This window comes from Glossina fuscipes, unplaced genomic scaffold (genome assembly GCF_014805625.2).
Source record: "Glossina fuscipes isolate IAEA_lab_2018 unplaced genomic scaffold, Yale_Gfus_2 1, whole genome shotgun sequence".
In the NCBI taxonomy this organism is placed as follows: Eukaryota; Metazoa; Arthropoda; class Insecta; order Diptera; family Glossinidae; genus Glossina; species Glossina fuscipes.
In genome coordinates, this window is record NW_023998415.1 from 13,068,098 (window position 1) to 13,085,793 (window position 17,696).

The 17,696-nt window shown below is 34.2% G+C and overlaps 1 protein-coding gene across 2 annotated transcripts; it reads left to right on the forward strand.

Annotated features, from left to right (window-relative positions):
- Positions 1 to 17,118, forward strand: LOC119632447 (echinoderm microtubule-associated protein-like CG42247). Of its 2 annotated transcripts, none has more exons than XM_038025360.1 (10): positions 1 to 180; positions 12,543 to 12,659; positions 12,732 to 13,120; positions 13,185 to 13,334; positions 13,897 to 14,068; positions 14,126 to 14,221; positions 14,289 to 14,687; positions 14,751 to 15,171; positions 15,253 to 15,649; positions 16,708 to 17,118. In XM_038025360.1, the coding sequence occupies exons 1-10, from the start codon at positions 13 to 15 to the stop codon at positions 16,859 to 16,861; spliced, it is 2,463 nt and encodes an 820-aa protein (XP_037881288.1). In that variant the 5' UTR covers positions 1 to 12; the 3' UTR covers positions 16,862 to 17,118. The 2 variants fall into 2 exon arrangements, with proteins under 2 accessions (XP_037881288.1, XP_037881287.1); XM_038025359.1 differs by lacking the exon at positions 1 to 180 and adding an exon at positions 7,763 to 7,810.
- Positions 17,119 to 17,696: the final 578 nt, after the last annotated feature.

Genomic DNA, 17,696 nt, shown 5'->3' on the forward strand with positions numbered 1-17,696 from the left:
AAAAAAAACGGCATGTGGTATGCATCGCCTGGCAACCAAGGTTGGGGCTCAAAACCAACCAGTCGTAAACCATCAATTATGGAAGCGGATTTGGGTACATTATCAACCACATCAGGTTCGATAAAACGCAGTGCCGGACGTGTGATACGTATTATCAATAATTTAGATCATTCAGTTCAGGTAATAATATTGACACATACGCAACAAAGCACACATGCATACGATACACAAGCTATAGGTCAAAATTGAAATACACAAATATTTAAATTCCGCATTTAATCTAAGCTGCTTGAAAATCTTTAATGTATACCGTAAGCTATATATATGAATGAAATTTAAAAAAAAAAAAAAAAAAAAACAGGAACAACAATGCAAAGAATATAAATTTTCATATAAAAACCAATAACCGAGTTGGTTACATAAGCAATTGTGTTTTAAAAAATTGTAAAACAAATTTCATAAACGAGTACACGTATAAATATTAATGTGCATATGCACCCGTATATACATATACGCATATATGAATATATATGAATGCAATTTTCTTGTTGCTCTTGCAAAAATCCATCGAAATAATAGAGCAGCCGAGCGGAATATTCACTTACGGACTCATACGAATATTTCAATTTCGCTACTCGCTATCAGAAGTGTTTAATATAAAAGTGTAATTAGAGATATGAAAAATTGACAGATTTCTCTCAGTTGAAGTTGTTTTCGAATACTTGCAATCAGCAAACGAAAGCAATGCCCTACAGGAGTAGGAGTATAGCATAAGTCTTTTTGCTAATTTAAGTTAAAAGCTCGAAGTCCAACTTAACCAAAAATTTAGTGCTGCCTAAGAGTATGCAGTATTTACTTACGCTTTAGATATATCTAGCCATAACGAGAGCGATAGATGTTCGAGAAATATTGGTCGTATGGAAAAAAAAAAACTAAATACAAAAAACACTATCACAAGAAATAACTGTAAATGAGATAAATGCTGAAAAAACTCTAAAAGCCAAATTAAATGAGAACAACAACATTAATAGGAAAAGAGGAGAAGTTAACCCCTTTGTTCACTAAACTCTAATGCAAATTAAATCCAGTAGACTTAGTCGTTTCCGAAATATGATAGGAGCGAGCGAAATCGAAGTAAGAAAATACATAAAAAAACGAACATCCATACATTCTACATCAAGTGAAGCACCATAAAGGCACTAAAAAATATTTTCTTGTCACACAGATCTGGACATGAAAACACTTGTAATAATAGTAGCTCTCGACTATAGATAAAACGACAAAATTTCAGAAAATTGGAAACAATAATCTAACTTGAATTGAAATCCATAACAAAGGCAGGATACCTACGAGTGGAATTTTGTGGACGAGACGGCTCAGCGACTAATCAATAAAGCTGATTACAGCAATCCTTCCAAGAAGATAGAATCTAAGGCAATGTGTAAAATTGATTTCATTTATTTTAAAAGAAAGAAAAATGTTTGCTGAAAAAATAAGTTCAACTTGCCGGCTTACCGGCTTTTTTATTTGATCAATGCCATCTCAAAAGTCCAATTCTTCGATTAAAAAAACCTAATGTATTGTGTATACTCATATAAAGTCACATCTGCACTTCACATGCGTTTACATAATTGAGGGCACTTTACAATTTATTATTTTCTATTAGACGAATTGTTAAACGATCCTTTCAATAATACATCAACATAGTTGTCTAACTGCGGTTTTAATAGCATACATAATTACCTTAATAAGTCTTAATTAATTTTTGTGAACTTAAATATTAAAACTTAAATTAGAATTACATAAAGAAAATGAAAATGTGAAAGCAAGTAAGTCGCCATTACCGCAGTATAGAAGTTTAAAGGTTTCTTCATTCGATTTATAACGTTAGGATATAAACACAATCACACAGACATCGGGAAGAAATAATTAAAAGCAATAATAAAAGGCAACTCCATCACTTCGCTTAATCACAATTATTCATAATACTACTAACCTAAAAAGTAAGACCAATATTCAAGTTAAATTTGCGCGTGTATATCGAATATCAGAAATATCTTTTTTCTAAATTGTAGCACCGTGACAGACAGACATCTATATCAAATTTCACATCACGAACATCGTTTATATTTCAGATATGCTTTACAATGTGTGATCAAGGGCTCATGAAAGACATTATTACAGGGAATAAGACTTCGATCTACGCATACGACTCGGAAACCACCCATCACTCAAGCGCATATCGTGCAAAGGGCAAACCAAGACCGAAAAAACCGAAAAGGAATATTGTTTGAGCTTGTAGTTTACTTTGAAGTTGATGGAGTAGATTTGAAATAATAAATAGGTTAAAAAAAATAATAAAAATTTGAATTGGTCGTACTTTTTAGAGGCAGTAATATAACGATTTTTCAAAACAAAGCCTTATCTGCGAAATGATCATAAAAGTGATGCTCTCCGAAACGTTTTCAATAGTGTTCGTTCCTTGAGCCAAAATACAAAGTTCACCAAAGTACCTCAACAATTGCGGCCTGTTGTTGTTCAATCAGCTAACAAAGCGGACAGACGGACAGACGGACAGACAAACTTAGATCGATTCAGAAAGTGATGCCAAGATAAGTGATGTGGAGTACAAAAACTGTTACCTTGACTACCACTACGAATTTCATATCACTACATTGACGCATAAAGGCCGGATATTTATCAGAAAATGAACTTGACTTTCGTATATGCTTCATTAAATCATAACAATAAATTGTAACGAAGCAAGAAAACCAACTAGAAATTTTTCAAAAATAACTAGAGCGCTCATCAAAAAAAAAATCATTAAATTAGTTACTACCTACTAGACATAGCAAAGAAAGCTAAGAAAGGAAAGAAAGAAACAAAAAAAATTTGCCTACTATTCTTGCAATGAACACACCATCTAATCTTTATCAAAGAAAAAAAAAAAAAAAAAACCAGAAAACGCCCAAAAAAATCAATTGTCTACAATTTGTATTTATGGCAAACTTTTTACAATAATCAGCCTTTGCGTTAAAAGGTTAAGTCTATATGACTTGATATGATTACATTTGAATTCAGTCAACAAAAAATGCAAAACTAGGAGCGCCAAAGCGTTCAATACCATACTACAAATGTCGATCCAACCTTAGCCTTAGCCATCAATTTCGTATTTATTGCGCCAAGAAAAGAACAAAAACAAAGAAGAACTTAAAAAATAAAATAAAATTCGATAGCATGTCAATAATTGTGTTTTTTAAAATTTCGTTTTTTTGTTTTTATTTTTTTCTATTTTGCGCCCGTAGCCTATAACCATGTATTAAATAATTTTACTCTAAAAATTAATGATAGGATAGAGGTATTCCTGCAATTTCACACAGATTTTACTTTGGTGAAATATTTTATATCAAATAAGCAAGAAATTACTGCATATAAAATTGAAAAAACATATGCAAAATAACACAAGCCATGGACTGATTTGAATGGAACTCCTTTTCTTACAACTCTAACAAAGTGTAAGGCGTGAATACTTATATATATTTTTACATATTCATCATCTTCTTATTAGCGTCAATAATCTATTAAGGTCATACCTCATAATTATGCGGCCCTGATAATGATGACTAAGTACCTGATAGATAGATTCTTGACTGTAACTATATAAAAAACCATTAAATTCGTAGCTAGGAAAGGTCACTGTAAATCACTGTAAAATCACATTCGTTTTAATCTCTTCTTTCTCTTCTCTTCTCTTAATGATTATTATTAGAATTCTTCGCTTAAAAATTGAAACAGAATCCTGACGCTGTTTTTACATACAATCTCAGTCAAACACAACAGAGTTGAAAATACGATTAATTCGTCTACAAGCACGCGACACGTGACTATTGACTTTTCCAATAATAGACGAAAATTTCCCTCGAAGTAAAGTCTATAAATTTCTGAATTAATTGAATTCAAAATTAATCGTAATAAGCTACAACTAAATAGACAGGTATTTACGAAGTAGAAGAATAACTCGCTTCAAGTTGTATTTGTTAGACGATATTTTCTCTTTGCAAGGATTCCCTCGAGGAAGTACTTTTACGACTTATTCTCTCTCCTTTAATTATATATCTCGCAACTATATCCTTCTAGTTTTTTCAGCGTTATTATTGGGTATTCTTTTTTCATATATTGTGATTATCCAAAAAATTCTGAAATATCTCGATAACTTTTTCCAATTTTCACCTCGAATAAATGAGATATAAACAATTGACAGTAAAGTTGTAATTAAAAGTTTGTCATCAAAGGTGCAAGCCAGTCGAACGGGATCATTTCTGCACCGACCACACCTTGGGTCTTTCCCAAATGTATTGATGAGTTCGAAAATCGCAGACGTAGTCTACACAAAGTTACACAAAATTTAAGTAAATTGTCTATTAGAGATTTATAATTTCTCAATACTTCACTACGGCGGACACGTAAATATCTTCCCGTTAACGCCAGGTTTAAATGGTTTCGCTTTCATCATAATTCTTTTTTTGAAAGCCTTCAAAACAAGTCATTATAATAACTAAATCTTATTAGAATGTTTTTGTTAATCTAGTTGTACACTGGATTTCCGCTTTTATCCATTACTCATCAGTTACACAATGCCAGCAGGTAAAAGATTAAAAATCCCGCTAACACTACTTCCCCAACATGTTGCAAGTTCCGTTATCAAAAAAAAAAAAAAACGAGCAACTAAAATCTCTGTTCATTTTATCAAATATGTGATTTTCGCAACATTGTATTAAAAAAAATGCCTTGGAGAATGAAGTGAAAATGGAACATGTGTTGGAGTGATAATTTCGTTATTTCGTTATATATATATGCGCGCATGCAAAAATATGTTTCTAACATCATCTAAGCACTGATCAAAATATAAAGTGAATTTTTATTTCGCCTTTTTGAAAAAATTGCATGTTAAGAAATTCATTTGCTGTAGAGCTACACCCGAACGAATCATACGTCAGCAAAGGTCACTCGAAAACCAAACACATGTTGGCAGTTTTTTTTTGGATTACAGCAGTAGTGGGTATTGCGAATTACTTCCATCCGACCAAGAATTGCATATTATATGAATATTATACTCCAGTTGCGCACATTAATTTCATGTGTGCCCGGGGGAATGTAGGAGTACACCAGATTAATATATTCATTGCCGAGTTTTAAACGAACGTAGGAAAATTCAACGTCCATCCTACTGACATAAATTTAGAGGGCAAAAGAAAATTTAACTGGTACATCATCACCGATTCTTATGGACCTTATATAACTGGATTCTTATACATCTGGAAATAGCTTTAAAAGAGCTCAGAATTATCGATGTCGGGTTTTAAGCATATTTTGCACATTAAAATGACGCTACAGTCACAATCAATACTACTGGAATACAAGTTTTGCAGTTTCGTGTTAAGACCTCCGAGATTCTGATACAGCAAGGATAAGGTCTTAATGGAATATGATATTAGTTTTTTGAATTAGAACCGAACGACTTGATGCTGGTTGATAGCAGTGAATCAATGCAGTGACGAAATACTGTTTCCGGGAACCATTCAACCTTTCGAACATTACTTAAGGGAACAGGCGAGAACATACGAGGAGAAGCATTTCCATCTTCAATCGTTATTTTACGAATGATAACAGATGCCGAGCCCGTGACGGGGGAAAACGGTGTAACAAAAATCGACAGAAAGGCTTAGATCATAGGCCCTTACATTTTCCCGATCCTCCACTTATCTTCGACACAATATTCCTTTTTGGAAACAACGTAACGCAGTTAACAGTCGACACTAAACCAGTAAGCTTGCCCATAAGCATAAGAAATCTATTATTTATCCTCTTAAAGCTTCCTTTAGTCTGCGTAAACAGCACACGGTAATCGATGGCCAAGTTTTTCTTGACTGAGGAATGAGGGCATACGGTAATCGATGGCCAAGTTTTTCTTGACTGAGGAAGGACCATCGAAATCCTTTGGGTCTACGATTAATGAGGGCATACGGTAATCGATGGCCAAGTTTTTCTCGACTGAAGAAGGACCATCGGAATCCTTTGGGCCTACGATTAATGAGGGCATAAAGGCTTCCGTTGAAACCTGCACATTAAAAGTGTGCTAGGAATTTCCCATTACAACTTTTCTCATGCATTTTAAAAACAACTTCAACTTCATTCAACTTTTTGTTTGTGGTTTGCGGTAGATGCAGTTCTTACATTATTAATAAAGATATTATTCTTGAAACTGCTGCTCTTCTTGTTGCTATTGACGTAAGTTCCTATAACAATATATTGTTATTGCTGAAGTTATAGGGAACTATTTTTGATACTCTCCGTTTTATTGCTGTCTATGTTGTGCCTGTTGTTGTTGCCCTACTCGCATTAGTCAATTCCTGTTATATATAATATATCGATAAATATAATTGCAACTAAGACTGTTGTAGGTATTTTTAATTTGTTATTGATGACTATTACTTCCACATGTTTCCATTCCGTTTTGCTTCGTTGTTTCATGACCTTGATAAAATCGCACCTTGGATTTTAATCAATTGAACAGAAAAAATGTTTCACGTTTACGACGAATAACTACATTGTTTATTGTTGACTAAATTGAACAAAGAAGTTGTTATTATTGTCGACTTTGATTTTATTTGTTGTTTAGCATAACCAATGTACCGGCAATCGTATGAAGTCTTAGCGCATCTTAGACGGGTTTTCTGAGAAGGTTACCAGATTCGAATTATTCCAAATACAACACTTTGTTTTCATTTATAAGAAGACTTTTTAATACCCTCTCTTAAATCACTTTAAGGAAATTGTGAAAAAAATTTCAAAATTTATCAAAAATTTATTTAAATATAGAAAATTTTTCTATTAGTACGAGAGAGTTGCCAGATTAAAATTAAATTATTAATTGAAACGTCAGTATCAATATGAAATCCAAGTTTTGAATAGTAAACGACACTTGAATCGCTAAAGTTGACCACATTTTCTACGAGGTGATTATTAATGCGATAAATAGAGGACAACATATTAATCCACGAAAATAACAAGTTTTCACATTTTTTTAAATTCAATACTACACCAGACAATGTGAGGGGGAAAGTTTAACATCATCAGCAAACGTTAATACACGGGAATATGCGCAATGCGTCTCAGGAACTTCATTAGCAAATAATGTAAGTAAAAGTCGTCGAACCGTTCGGCTACCTTTAAAAGCACATGGCGTAATGGAAATCTTCTTAGATTTGAAAGAACTAACCAATACACGTTGAAGCTGCTAAATCATGCAGCCATAGTATTCGACAAACTAATACGGTGTAATTTACAGGTTAACACGCCATGATCCACGCTATCGAACGTTATGGAAAAGTCGGTGAAGATAACATCTGTTTGCTTGCGATCGGACATGGCTTTGAAAATCAGATAGAAGACCTTGAGAAAGTTCGTAGAAGCTGACCCAGATCTTAAAAGCAGTACACCCAACTCTAAAAGGGAAGTGGATCAAATAGTTTGGATAGTACACCGAATTTCGTCAACGCATCTTCTAGGTCAACCTCTGAAAAGCGATAAAATAGGAATAGTCTTTCAAACCGATGGAGTGTAATATTATTGATAATAAGTGTAAGAGGAAAACGTAGTAATTCAACAACATATCGGAAATTTGCGAAAAGAACGCCATCAGGACGAGGAAAGCTGGAAGGTTGCAAGATCGACAACGATACAAAGATAGTTATCGGATCGAATATTTGATTTATAGTCTCGTCTAGCATAAGTGTATAACGTGTAGCCGGTACGAGTGTATTTTTTAAAAAGCTTCCTTTCTTTATTGCTTACCTATCTTCAATACTTACTATACCAGGCAGGACAGACAATGGTGTGACTGTACTTTAACGGAACCCAGATAGAAATGCTACACACGAAACTGTCTATATCTTCGTAGCTTAAATTCCAAGTAATGGGAACGCAGATTATTACTAAATTAGTGTAACAGACAATATAGAATAAGTAACAAGGGCGGATAATGACTATCTTCAGGTGAAACCAAGGAATCAGTGCAAGATAGAGATAAATTAGTATCCCAACAAAATACGTGTTATTTACATTGAAAAAGATCTAATTCATGCGTATATATCAAAAAACGTATTACACATAAATAGATAGGGAAAAGATATATCATAGCAGTAGGCTTAAGGCGATAAGCACTGTTTTTATTTAGAGATATTTGCTCTAATTGCTTGCCCAATCGTTGCGTGTACTGTGGGAACGAACACGCAGATGCTCACAGCTAACCGAATTATTGTATAATTTTGCGTTAAAATCAAGGACCTCTTAGTAGACAACCATCAGCAATGAATAGAGCTATTGGAGAATTTTTTGAATAAAAAATTTCGGGAAAAATTGTACAGACATAATTCAATCAAACAAAGCTAACAAGACAATAATTTTAAAAGATGCAATACTCCGCATCTAAGTTAATCGAATTGAATTTAAAGGCACTGCGTTTCTGCAAATCATGCGTAGATAGCTTACTGCTTAGTTTATTGTTAATAGCTTCCTTGAAAGTATTGGCCCATAACCGCGATATATGGATTTACGCTGAAGACATAACCACTAATTGATGATCAGTTTCGTTCGCAGCGTAAATGACTTCTCAACGGTAGGGTCAACTTGGCCCGATAGCACTTGTGCATCTAAGCTTGCAGCATGAACAGCATACTTCTATGGATGCAAATTATTCGCGTTTAGTCCAGTAACTCGCAGGACTGAAAAGTGAGCGGAATAGCTGGAATAGAGAGTAATAGAGTCAATTGTGCCGATAGAATGAATGCACACGCAACATCGCGAAACATTGCCCTTCCCGTCTTGACGCCAAAACACAGCTTATCAAGATACCTAAAAGTCATTAAATCTTAAATTTTACTGTCACGGCAGGCAGATATATGATCTTGCTTAGCTAAAATCAGCCATCCATACAATTGTGCACTTCTTACAAATCATGTACAGTCAAACCTGTTTTTGTGCGGTTGATAGGGACCGCAGAAAAAAAACTGCACAAAAAAAAAATATTCAAAAACTTCATAAATAGCTATAAGAAATAATTTTTCACAGCATATTAAAGAAAATTTTTTTTATGCGGTAGAAAGGGACCGCATAAAAAAAGTCCCACTTAGAAAATATGTCAAAGCTTTACGAAATAGCAAGAAAGTGCTTTCCAAACAAAATAAATAATTAAATTAAACATTGAAACATTTAAAAAAATTTTAATTTTTAATTTTAAACAAGGAGAAATTTTCAAAATGTACATAATTCAATACTACTCGTCGTAGTTCAAAACGCGTATATTAATCCTGTCTTAATGGTTAAAAGGTCAGCAATTAACTAAAATGAAATGAACCTTACAAAATTTGGACCATCTACTCATACTTTTGAATCCTGCCCCCATGTAAGGATTAAACTTGCACTGTGGTAGGTTGCGTTTTGGGCCAGCTTCCTTATTAACGTGCACATGAACAATATACCTTTATATAGAAACAAAATATAATTTTTGTGTTCTATAATTTGTTAAAAAATAAAAACTTTTTACACTATGTGGTGAAGGATATTTAATCGCCGGCCTGAGCCGACTGTAATGTTCTTAGTTGCTTTTGTAGAACTATGTATTAGAAAAATATGAAGTATATGAGTGTAACGTCAAAGCTGAAGACTTACAAGTGCAAATGAGCCGTCAAGTCGGTATCAGTGTCCACGTTCATTAAGATTTCCTATGGCTTGTGGCGCATTTATCTGTCTATCTATTTCTTTCGACGATTTGCAAATATTTAACTTTGTGTAAGTGTCTGTAACTTCTAAGCAAGCCGAGTGAGATTTTTGATAACCTCCACTGAAGGATTAGGTCGGGCTCATTTCGTCAAAACGTTTGCAAAACTCAAAAGAAAGCTTCATAGACCTGATGCAATAGGTATGAAAATGGCTGTTGCAATGTGTACATACACACTGATAGCAAAAAAAGTGATGCCAACACAGTTCAGATTGACCTAACCTCTCGGCGAAATTCAATGTGTCGATATTCATATAAAAGAATCGCACAAAAAAAGAATCGCACAAAAAGAATCGCACAAAAAAAAGCGGCCAAAAAAATACCGCACAAAAACAGGTTTGACTGTATCCTCTTATTTGCGCACTTTCATAAAATTCTCTTTTGAAGATTATCCCAAATTTTCGTTTCTGATTTATGTATTTTAAAATAACTAGATTCGAATTAACTCTAGTGGGGTCATGTCCTTCATAACGATCTCAGTCGTTGAAAAGTCATGCGATATTTGCAGGGCGTTATTTGTCGGGACAATCTCCCGCCAAACCTTAAGAGCTGTTAGCAAAGATACCTTGAATAATCTATAAGTACATATTGACAATGATCTCTTATCCGCGGTAGGTTTTTTACACAAACTTTTTTACGAATTTGGTTTTGGAACGCTTTGTAGTTAAAAACAACGATTTTGAAATTGAATTGAACTTGACAATTTTACGAACGCGTTTTCGAATTCATTGCCGAACACATTATTATGTTCGTAGTTCTACGTAATTAGTATATGTCATCCCTGTTAGTTTAATTAGTTTTCCAAAGTTTCATAAAACTTTGTCATTACTTTGCTGGATATAAGTACCCGAGCGGTTATTTTTCTGCACCTACCATCCAAAAATGGTAGAATATCGATTTTGTCAAATGGCTTGCAACAGCCCGTAGAAGGTTTCAGAGATCATGTAAAATGTACATATTATTGATAAGTATCAAAATTTTGAATCGGTCTAATTGTGGCCCTCTGTCCGTCCATACGGTATTTAACATTACGTTAAAATGAAGATATCGGCTTCAAATTTGGGAAAAAAATATTAGAAGTTGTTGAACGTTTGTATCGAATGTCGGCATAATTGGTCTAAAAGCACGCCCAGAATGCAATATAAATTAAAAACATTTCTATTTCGAAGAGCAAAAAAATTGTGCTTTTGCTGGTTACTTATAAACTATTGCAAATACAACGATGCAAACTTGCGTATATATATTCTATGAACGATCATCGAGTATCTGCAAAAAAAATTCGCAAAAGCTCGATCTCGCCAACTTAATGTCATAGAATATTAGAATTTCATTTTCTTCAAGTTTTTCTCGAGACAAATATGGTCGCTATAGAAGATTCGTGTACCATTTTCTTATTCGTTTCTTTTTACTTTTAACAGTCACATATATACATATATATTATGCGTATAATTTGCTTTGTCCAACTATAAACTATGTAATTAAATTCCTTTTCAACTTATAATAATGAAGAATTATGGCGATTAAAATAGTCTAATAGCGCTGAGAAGGAAAAAATAATAATACTTCTCTGGCGTAACATATCCTGACGTTATGCATGATTTACAGTACATTACAAACTACTCAAGTTAAAGAATATATAATAAATAAAGGGTGCGAAGGGGAAAAAAAATAAAAATACAAATAAAGAGAATGGCAACGAACGACAAACAAGAAAAAGCTAGTCAACGAACGATATTAAATACGGAATATATAATATGCATATATTCCAGGAGTTAATTCAGACCTATTATGATTTAATAACAATAGCAACAGGAAGTTAAAACAACTTTAATAAAGAGCAACGCGTATAACACAAATATATATATATATATATATATATATATATATATACAGCTACTCTTATAACTAGGTCATAGACATCGGTCATATTATAAAATACTTATATTGCTTCGGTATGGATGTAAAACTCGTTAACACAATTTAAGGGGTTTTTTTTCCAAAAGAATGCGAACATATGTTATATACTGTTAACGTATTAAAAACTAAAGCATACTTTGAGGAGCTTGAAAACAAACGACTTTTATAGATGGAAACTAATTGCTTGAAATGAGGTTAGATTACCAAATTCATACATTAAAAATAAGTAGGCTTTTAAATGAACTAAAAAATGGTAAGCCTTGTAGATGCATACCGTGCACATTCACATTTGAGCAACGTGTGCGTGTCACTTTCCAATTCGCATTTGAATAAATATGTTTATTTTAATATGATTGCTTAAGTTGGGTGACGAAAATATTGCGATAAGGTATATAAATAAATTGCTAAATTATATTTAGCAAGCAATCTCCTTACTCCTTAGTACATATGTAATAAATTCTTATTCAACTACTTAGTCGTCTATAATAAATCGATAATAATGGAAAAATTCAATTTAAGCTACAAGTGATTTAAATAAATGCGAATTAGATAGATTGAGCAAAACCTTACTGACCAATGATGTCCAAATTTGACATAGTATACACAACGCAACATATTCTAAATGTAATTATTTTTAATTAAAGTAAAATGCGAGAAATTGCAAATTCGGATGCTACTATATTCCTATAAGCCGCTTAATCGCCCCTAATTCAATTTGGCGGGAAAGGTGTTCGTCCTTTTAAATCTTTGGTTTTTTTTTTTAAAGTAGTTTGTTTTCTGTTTGCAGTGTCGCGTCCTGCTTAATTTGCGCACTTCGCAGCCATTTGAAGAGGTGTTAGAAGATTTAGGTCAAGTACTAAAAATTAATGGAGCTAAAAAAATGTATACAGGAACGGGGCAAGAGGTAAACTAACTATGAAGAATTTTTCAAATAATCAATTCTGTTACATAAAATGTGAACGTGCACTGCTTATAGGTGCGCAGTTTCTCTCAATTGCGCAATGAGTTTGCCGATGTGGATACTTTTTATTTAGCTACGGGGACTGCGTTAATTGCCGGTTCACCTATACGAAGATCACGTTCAAGACCGTCAGTTGTGGCTGCCGCCCCTGTGCTTCCAACAGAGGATGTTCAGAAAGTTCCTTTACGTGGTGCTCGACCACGCAGTAAGTCGCGTCCTCGTATATTGTATGCGCCCGAAAGTGAAATTTTACGCACAAACGGTGAATATACCATGTTGGATATTATGAAAGAGGACCCCACAAAAGTAACTATAAGAGGTCTAAGGCGCACTTTTTATCCACCAGCACATCATGCACCCGCAGATAATACACCGCCAGATAAAAAACTACAGCTACAATGGGTGTAAGTGATACGCAAAAACGAAATTCAAGTTCTTCAAAGGTTAACTTCTAATGTATTTTCATAGTCACGGTTATCGTGGTATTGATGCCAGACGTAATCTTTGGGTTTTGCCATCCGGCGAACTATTGTATTACGTGGCTGCCGTAGCTATTTTATTAGATCGAGATGAAGATGCACAACGACATTATATTGGCCACACCGAGGACATTATGTGGTAAGATCTTACTTTGTTATTTAAAATATAATAGGTTGGAGGGAAAGTTCTGTCGTATTTTATTCATGTACTTTGCTTTAACATAAAACCCAAAACCGATTTAATGTGATCTACAACAGTTGTATGATGAATGCCTAACTCTTCTGCAATTTCTCGACAAATTAAATGTGTGTAAGGCTCAGATCCCCGGAATGAAATTTGCTAAACCAACTCTCACAAATACGAACATTTACAATATCTTTTCCAAATACCGCAAATAAATTTTTACACGCAACCGATGCGTTGCTTCCTTCTTGATATTCATACAAACTGCAGTGTCGTAAATGCACTTTATCTACTGACATGATTTTTTTCACTTTAAATATCGCAAGTAAATAATGAACGGTAAAAAAAGATTTCTTTTGCATTATACAGCAGCTAAAAAAAAAAACAAAAAAAACCCGAATAACTGACTAGACAGATGTTTTTTTTATTTATTAGAAAAATTACCTGCCTATTTGAAATACGACAGAACTTTCCCTCCAACCTAATATATATACATTTCTTTTTGTCGATCAAAAAGCATGGACATTCATCCATCACGGGAACTAGTGGCTTCGGGGCAAAAAGCTGGCCGTGACCGCAAATCCCAGGCTCATGTACGTATTTGGAGTACCGAATCCCTGCAGACTCTTTACGTTTTCGGCATGGGTGAACTAGATATGGGTGTCACCGCGGTGGCTTTTTCACAACTGGTAAAAACAGCATAATAATTTCCTGCTAATCAGTTGTATTGAACATTAATCTTTTAGAATGGAGGCAGCTACATATTGGCAGTAGACAGTGGACGTGAAAGTATACTCTCCGTCTGGCAATGGCAATGGGGCCATTTATTGGGTAAAGTAGCAGTAAGTGCTAATGTTAAATCAACAAATTTTATTCCACAATATTTAAGATGCAAATAAATTTTTGTAGACTTTACAAGAGGGCTTGTCCGGAGCGGCTTTTCATCCATTGGATGATAATTTAATAATAACTCATGGACGCGGGCATTTAGCATTTTGGCATAGACGTAAAGATGGTTTTTTTGAGCGTACTGACATAGTGAAGCAGCCATCAAGATCTCACGTTACCTCAGTGCAATTTGAACCGGACGGTGATGTTATCACCGCCGACTCAGACGGTTTCATAACAATTTATTCGGTAGATTCAGACGGAGCTTATTTCGTACGGACTGAATTTGAAGCGCACACCAAAGGTATTGGTTGCTTAATTATGTTGGGCGAAGGTACTTTATTATCAGGTGGCGAAAAAGATCGCAAAATAGCAGCGTGGGACTCCTTACAGAATTATAAAAAAATTGCTGACACCAAGGTAATGTATATATAAAGAAATTTTGATAAAAGAATAAACAAGAAATAAAGGGATTTTATTTAGCTACCAGAATCCGCTGGCGGAGTACGCACCATTTATCCCCAACGTCCTGGCCGTAATGATGGCAACATTTACGTGGGCACTACACGAAATAATATACTTGAGGGATCCCTACAGAGGCGATTCACACAAGTCGTTTTCGGCCACGGTCGCCAGTTGTGGGGCTTAGCAGCCCATCCAGAAGATGAACTCTTCGCTACTGCCGGCCACGATAAACATATAGCTTTGTGGCGTAAGAGCAAATTAATATGGACCATTCAGACGGGATATGAATGCGTATCATTGGCTTTTCATCCGTTTGGTACGGCCCTAGCTGCAGGCAGCACCGAGGGTCATCTATTGGTTATCAATTGTGAAAATGGAGCCGTTATGTTAACTTTACGCGTGTGCGGTTCACCTATTAACTGTGTAGCTTACAATCAAGGTACAATCAAAGTGGAGACATATTTTTATAACACAGGCAAAATAATGAATCAAGCAATATCTCTGTTTGAAATGATTTCAGTGGGTGATATGATCGCCATGGGTTCACAAAACGGTAGCATTTATTTGTTTCGTGTATCACGTGATGGATTTTCTTATAAAAAAGTAAACAAGATACGTGGTTCTCAGCCTTTGACACATCTAGACTGGAGTATGGATGGAAATTTCGTTCAAACGGTTACCATAGATTTTGATCTGTTATTCTGGGATGCTAAGTCGCTATCACCCGAACGAAGTCCAATTGCCATGAAAGATGTAAAATGGTTAAGCAGTAATTGTACAGTTGGCTATTTAGTTGCTGGCATGTGGAGCAACCGTTATTACAGTAATTCAAACACAATAATTACAACCTGTAGCCGCTCAGCCTCTCAAGATATGTTAATATCTGGGGATGCTGACGGTTATATAAGATTATTTAGGTAAGAAATTTGATGTCAGTATCCAACATATCAACAGAAAGTGCACTGACTTTGCTAACTGACTTTATTATAATCATATAAACTGTATAAACCAAATCTCGTCTGCAATGTTGCCTTTCATAGTTTGATGTTCCCTAAAATTGAAGCCAGGATCTAAGCACTTTAAGGAGTGTGTTTAAAAACGTTTCTCTACAAAAAAATTTTTTATATACAAGCTTTTGAAATAATTTTCAATTCAAAAGTTTTCGGTGCAGCTAATTACGAATGTAACTAGCGTAGACACAAACTAGCTATCATAATATAGTTCCCATTCGAAGTTGACAAGTCATTGTTAGCAAAATCGTTATATATTGTAAGATAGAACATTTCATTAAAAACATTTTTGCATTAAAATTATTACGTGCTGGACGAAACCAAGTGAAAGCACTCGCAAGTACACACAAATATTTCTACTATAGCGTTAATGAGCTGCGCACAGGTCTATTCGATACATTCTACTATCGCACGAGAACTTCCGCGGTGCGTAGGCTTGCACATATTTGTCGGACAAAAATCATCAATCATGTTCATTTCACTTTTTTTTCACTCTCTTGCGATCTTTCGTAGCATTTGCTTACAAAATTAACAATTGTGTTAATTTACTATACAATAATTTTGATGCAGAAATGTTTCAAACGAAATATTCCACATTATGATGTAAAACGTTTTTGGGTGTAATGTTAAGTTGACGTCCAGCCCACAAATTTAATAGTCAGCGTCAAAAATAGTGCCAGAGTGATGTTGAAAAGGGTTAAAGAATTTCGACATTTTTGAATAATGAATTTTAATGGAACAAAATTTGAGTAAAGAAACCATTACCCTCTCCAAATAGGTTACGTGCAGTAGACACTGATCGAAAATCGATTAAAATCTTTCATCTTCTTCGCCTTTCTCTCTCTCTCTCTCTCTCTCACACACGCACATGCACACATACAAACACATGCCTGCACTTTTTTCCCCTTTCTCTCACACCTACGTATATTAGGAATATATAATGATGTCACCGATATTTTCGATAGATATCCCTGCATGAGCCCTAGAGCTGAATTTCATGAAGCTAAGGTGTATTCGGGGATGGTGGCTTGCGCTCGTTTCTTATACGGCGATCATACCATTGTTACTGTAGGTGGTACCGATGCCTCTTTGATGGTGTGGGATTTAATAGAAGAATAGCTGAAATGGCCACCGTGGCGCGCTCCTGCACAATACGAGGCTCGCTATGCGGATTATTGGTCTCAAAGACGCAGCTCCAAACAATCTTCTACATTTGTGGATAGTGATTCTTTGGAGTATCAATAGCTTGAAGAGAGCATTCTATTTATGCAAGATGTATTGATTGCTCTTCCATTTATAATTAGTTTATGAAAAATGTTTTTAGAGATATTCGAAAAATTAAAAAAATTGCATTATTGGAAAATTTTAAAATTCTCTTATTGGCTTTTAATGTTGTTTGGTAGTCAAAAAAAAAAAAAAAAACCCTACTTACATATAACCATTTAAGTTGAAAACACAAATTGATTGTCGTTGCTCTTCCTAATCTTGATTAAAATGTTATAAATCATTTCTTCCAGAGAAAAATTCAGAAATGTAGTTCCATTCCTAATGTTATCATTTTTTTTTTTTTTTCCTTTCTTTATGATCCATCTAAATTATTAAGAAAACAAAGACGCCTTTCATCATTCAAAATCTACGTCTCTTTACTGTATACTCTTGCTTTAATGATTACAAGCCACTGGTGAATTTAGAAATAAACTGTTTTATACATCATCTCATGTTAAACTTGACATTAAAACTGCAAAATCTTTTTATGTGTTAAATAATGCAAAGAAATACACTGATAAGGCATTAACGAAAAACTTCTTTAAAAAAATTTAGTATTAAATCAAATAAAAATTGTTGTCATTAAATGTAGAAATCTTTTCGAAATGAAACCTTAATAAATTGAAAAAATTATCAACCTGTTGTCTCCTTTTTTAACAAGTTTTGAAAACAAGCACATTCCTGTATA